Source organism: Mesocricetus auratus, unplaced genomic scaffold, assembly GCF_017639785.1.
Source record: "Mesocricetus auratus isolate SY011 unplaced genomic scaffold, BCM_Maur_2.0 Super-Scaffold_100014, whole genome shotgun sequence".
Lineage (NCBI taxonomy): Eukaryota > Metazoa > Chordata > Mammalia > Rodentia > Cricetidae > Mesocricetus > Mesocricetus auratus.
In genome coordinates this window covers 9,003,390-9,008,924 of record NW_024429197.1, presented here as the reverse complement: position 1 = coordinate 9,008,924, position 5,535 = coordinate 9,003,390, and the positions used below count along the sequence as shown (strand labels likewise).

Here is a 5,535-nt window from a genome sequence, read left to right as displayed (position 1 = left end):
TTCTGGTGTCCCCTCACACAAACCCTTTTCTATCTCAGCCACTGTTACTGCGTTCTCTGCCAGAGTGAAGCTAAGTGAAGAGACTCCCATTGTCTTCCCTCTGATCTCCACGATTCTCACATCAGAAATCAAAGTTCAGGGCACGGTTGTGACCCTGCAGACCCTGACCACCCAGTAGCCCACACTGATGGATTCTGACTGGGGTTTTCATTTCACACCTAATCCTCTAAGCACAGGCAAAGGTCCTAAAACATCAGATGGTGGGCAGGAAAGATGGGTCTGTGGTTGGGAGAATCTGCTGCTTTTACAGAGGACCAGGGTTCAGTTCCAGCATTAATATGACCACTCACAACTGCCTGTAGTCCCTGTTCCAGGAGATCTGAAGCCCTCTTCTGGCCACTGAGGATTCCTGCATGTACAAGGTACCCCAAAACTCATGCAAACACATATACATTAAAGTCAATAAATAGACCTTTGAATGTCACATGGAAGAACAGAATTTCAGGGGCTGGCCTAGGGGAGGACCTGGCATCCTACAGGGAGCCGGGAAAGAGGCTGGTTAATTTCTGTACAGACATAGAGGCTGGGGTGAGGAGGTCAAGTGTTCTGTGTCCTTGGGAGAGCGGCGCAGCTTGAAAATGACTATTGAGTCACCTACACATGCTCTGCTGCTACACCATAGTCTCTACAAAGCCCCTGGTTTCTTTGCTGTGGTGGGCCTCATGCCAACTAGTCCTTTCCATGTGGTCTGAGTCCATGCTCCCTCAGCTCACCCTTGCTTGTTTACAGGGCCCAGACTAGTTCTTCAGGCCTCTGCTGCCAGATCTGTCTGAAACATGGTCTCTGTCAAAATCCCAGCCTGTTAAGGTGGCGTGTCTAGTGGGAAGAGCAAACTAGTTCTATGGATCCCTGGTTAGGTTTCTGTCAGCATATGCTAACTATGCATGGCAATAAGTTCCGTTATGATATTTTCTTTTGTTGTTGATTTGTTGTTTGTTTGAAGCAGGGTTTCTCTGTGATTTTGTATTTGTGTGTGTGTGTATGGGTGTGCGTGTGTACGTGTGTGTGCGCGAGCGCGTGCGTGTGCATGTGTGCTTGTGTGTGTGTGTCCTGTCCCAGGGACTTCACTGAGGATCCTTTAGAAGCACTGGTGAAGATGAGTCATTTTGAAGAGAATGGACAGCCTGCCAGTGGCTACACTACTGGAGAAAATGTCTCTCCCAGATTTATGTGGAGGCGTGCGCTCTCACGAGCCCCTCCCCAGGTCCCTGGGTTCTCGCCCAGTCCCTAGTGCCCTCTCTCACTGTGTGACGTGGGTGTGCGCTTCTCTGTTCACCTGAGCTTTAGTCTCTGTGAGCCGGGCTGTAGGACAACAGTGGTTGAGCTGACTGGTGTCTGAGGCCCCTTCAGTCCTGCCTGTCATTGCTGACACGTTACTGGCTGCTCCCTTTCCCATAAAATCAAACCTTCTTTCCTCCCTGTCCTTGTCCCTGCCCCGGCCGCATCTGTCCATTCTCTCACCCTCCCCGGGGTGTTTTGCTGCCCTTGTGGATCTCCCAGCCCACTCTCCGTGTGCCTCACCGCTAATGCTCCCGTCTGGGCTACCACTTCCAGCCAGCCTCCCTCTTAAATGAAGTGTCTTGATTGCATTCAGTTAACATTTGATCTCTCAGCCTCCCGCTCCCGGGAGAGCTGTGGTCTGTGCCGTATTGAATGCTATACTTTATTACACGATTCCAGGGCCCATCTGTTGGATGGGAAAGAGCATCTTGTTGACTGACATGGGAAGCGGGAATCCTGCCCTCTGCCCCCATCAGTTTCTTGTTCCCTACCGAGGCTTGTGACCAGCTGGTGCTGGCCAGCTCTCTGATGTCTCCAGCAGCTGCCCCTGCTTCCTTGTCTTTGGTTCTTCCAAATCCCAGCTGCAGGGCCAGGCAAGGCAGAGCCAGCAACCATCCAGCAGGAGGGCAGTTTCAGGAAGCCGCAGAGCATTTGGGGATGAGAAGGAGGGCAGAGCTGAGCACGGATCACACCAGTGTTGAAACCGAGGGAAAGTGGTTTGCCAGCTTCTCGCTCCCATCTTGCGCTCATCTAAAAAAAGCTGCGTAGAAGCACAGCCCCCTCGAGCTGCGAAGCCAGATGGCCCCGAGGCACTCAGCTTGCCCAGTGTGCATGTGTAATTACCCATCTTCACAGAATCACATCCAAGCCTGAATCCAGACACAGACATTTTTCTTTTGCTCTTTGAAATCGAGCCAATGGGCCCACCCGAACTTTTATTTCTTTTTCAGTAAAGTGGGGTCACTCATTCGGTTTTGCCCACTTCAGGGTGTTTTTGCTGTGATTGAATAGCTAAATGTAAAATAGAATGGCCTTTGTTGTCTACAAAGCACTAGGCAGACAGACATTGCTGTTCATGGTAAGGTGTGCCATAGCTTATGTTTGCTGGGATGAACTACTACTTAGTAAGCACTTCACTTCTGCTCCAGGTACTGTGCTAAGTGCTTTCTGCACACTGCGTCACTTAATCCTAACCTCACTCCCGTGTTATTCACATTGCTCAGATGGAGAAGGTGAGACTCCGTTGTTTGGATCGAGGCTTGGAGATTTACTGGGCCAACCAAGCCACCAGCACCTGGGAGATGGGACCAGGTTTTGAACCTAGAATGTGGGCTCCAAAGTCAGTTCCTAATCACCACCATCTCACAAAAACAACAAGGATGGGTCAGTGAAGTAGCCACTGTGGAATCATGAGGTTCTGAGTTTGGATCCCGAGAAGCCACGTAAAAGCCAGAAGAACTGGTGCATGTCTGTGGTTCACATCTGTGGTGGTGCACGTCTGTGGTGGTTCATGTCTGTAGTAGTGCACCAGGCTCATTGGCCAGCCAGGCTAGCCAGCATGTGAGTTTCAGAGTGCAACGAGAGACACTGTCTCAAAAGCTAGGGTGGAAATCATAGAGAAAAGACTCTGTGTCAATCTCTGGCTTATCCATACATACACACATTCACATGCAGATACATGCAAGCACACATTCACCACACACATGAATAGATAGATAAAGAAAAGCATTCTCGGCCTTCAACCAGCTCTCTTCTCCAGCTAAAAGCACTACCTAGTCTACTCATATAAAGAACTGTTTCTGTTGAAAACACCACTAGGTTCAAGCAGCAAAACATGCACTTTGAAAAACAGGCTTTATCGTCCATCTGTCATCCATCCTTCTATCCGCCATTGGTTGAGAGAAACCCAGCCGGTACTCACAGCCAGTCAATCCGAACCTGGATCCGGATGGGGGGGCGGTGGGGGGCATGAGAGAGCGCATCAGGTGTGTTTCCACAGGCCCCAGCCAATCTTCCTCTGTCCTTCTTCTCCTCCCTCTCTCCCTTTCTCCCCCACCCCATTTTCCTTTCAAAACAGAGCTCCTCACCAGCCCGAGGTTTGGCCAGCAGGCTCGTCTGACTGGCTAGTGAGGCAGGGTTCTGAAATCCCTACTTCCCGAGCTAGGATGGTAAGATGCAACCTCTCAGCCTCTTGCTCCTGTTGCCACGCCTGCCACTTGCTGTCAGCCTCTTGCTCCTGTTGCCACACCTGCCACTTGCTGTCAGCCTCTTGCTCCTGTTGCCACACCTGCCACTTGCTGTCAGCCTCTTGCTCCTGTTGCCACACCTGCCACTTGCTGTCAGCCTCTTGCTCCTGTTGCCACGCCTGCCACTTGCTGTCAGCCTCTTGCTCCTGTTGCCACACCTGCCACTTGCTGTCAGCCTCTTGCTCCTGTTGCCACGCCTGCCACTTGCTGTCAGCCTCTTGCTCCTGTTGCCACGCCTGCCACTTGCTGTCAGCCTCTTGCTCCTGTTGCCACGCCTGCCACTTGCTGTCAGCCTCTTGCTCCTGTTGCCACACCTGCCACTTGCTGTCAGCCTCTTGCTCCTGTTGCCACGCCTGCCACTTGCTGTCAGCCTCTTGCTCCTGTTGCCACGCCTGCCACTTGCTGTCAGCCTCTTGCTCCTGTTGCCACGCCTGCCACTTGCTGTCAGCCTCTTGCTCCTGTTGCCACGCCTGCCACTTGCTGTCAGCCTCTTGCTCCTGTTGCCACGCCTGCCACTTGCTGTCACGCCTCTGCTTGCCATGATGGACTCTTACCCTCTGGACCTTAGGCCAAAGTCAGTCGTGGTGTTTTGTGACAGCAACAGAAAAGAAACTAACATGCAGGGACTTATAGGTGGCCCTGACTGGCCTGGGCTCACACACTCACACAGTGGGTGCTTATAGGTGGCCCTGACTGGCCTGGGCTCACACACTCACACAGTGGGTGCTTATAGGTGGCCCTGACTGGCCTGGGCTCACACACTCACACAGTGGGTGCTTATAGGTGGCCCTGACTGGCCTGGGCTCACACACTCACACAGTGGGTGCCACAGCCTTTGAGCAGAGTGCTGGGGCTAAGGAGGACCACCACCATGCCTGGTTATTGAATTTTATTTAGGGTGTGTGTGTGTGTGTGTGTGTGTGTGTGTGTGTGTGTGTGTGTAGAAACCAGAGGACAGTGTCAAGTCAGGCTTTGGTTTTAGCTGGAGCCTCTCACTGGCCTAGAATTGGTCAAGTAGACAAAACTGCATGGTTGTGAGTCCCAGGGTCTGCCGTCTCTACTTCAACACTGGGGTTACAAGCCTGCCACCACGCATGGCCTTATCTACTTAGGACCTGGTTTTGGGGATCAAACTCAAGTCCCCATACTGGAAAGGCAAGCACTGATTAAGCCATTTCACCGGCCCAGACTGCCCCTCCCCATTTTTTTCTTGTTTTTGTGGAGACAGGATCTGACTTAGCCCAGGCTAGCCTCAGACTTACCGTGCTGCGGAGGGGGCTGGCTACTCCTGATCCTCTTGCTTTCGCCTCCCACGTGCTATGACTACAAGCGTCTGCTACCACTGCTGGCGTCATATACGTTTCTTTGTATACACAGGTTGGATCCCCCAGAAACACACACACACATACGTACCTCTTAATTTTTTTAGATGTGGAAACTGAAGATTGGAGAATTGAAATAATTTATCAAAGGCCACACTGCTTTATGTTCCTTTGCTTTGACAGCCAGGACTAGAGCCAGATGCCAGTCACCCGACACCCTGGGCCTGGGTTCCCGTCCTCACCTGGCCCCCTACTCACTGGAGACCTGCTCCTGCTGCCATCTTTTCCCCTGGCCGAACAGTTCTCATTTCCCACTTTGTCCTCTGACATCGCCTCTCACCCTTTCGTCATCCTCATCCCTCATCCCCCGGTCTCCTGGGAAGTGAGCAGACAATGACTAATGCTCAGAGACCCAGCCTCTTCTCCCGGCGCCTCTGGCTCTCTGTGGGCTGTGCTGGGTAGTCACATGGGGACCTGTGTCTTCTCTCCTTCCTCGAATGCTGTCTGACTTCGCTGAAATCAGTAGAACTTAAAGGGAATAGAGTGTTCTCTCTCTAATCCTGACCCTGTTGTTAAAATAAGAAGAAGGAGGAGGAGGAGGAGGAGGAGGAGGAGGAGGAGGAGGA

The 5,535-nt window shown here is 52.1% G+C and overlaps 1 protein-coding gene across 1 annotated transcript in view; it reads right to left on the bottom strand.

The window, feature by feature from the left end:
- The window catches only part of LOC110342735 (bifunctional endo-1,4-beta-xylanase XylA-like), a 5,858-nt gene extending 585 nt beyond the window's left edge, over positions 1–5,273 (bottom strand). Inside the window, exons 1-3 of the mRNA XM_040757416.1 lie at positions 5,250–5,273; positions 3,263–4,150; positions 1–2,940 (exon numbers count right to left, since the gene is read on the bottom strand). The exon at positions 1–2,940 is cut by the window's left edge and continues 585 nt beyond it. Of these exons, the coding sequence (XP_040613350.1) occupies positions 3,425–4,150; positions 5,250–5,273 (750 nt within the window). The 3' untranslated portion in view covers positions 1–2,940; positions 3,263–3,424. The remainder of the gene's footprint in view (positions 2,941–3,262; positions 4,151–5,249) is intronic.
- Between the last annotated feature and the right edge of the window lie 262 nt (positions 5,274–5,535).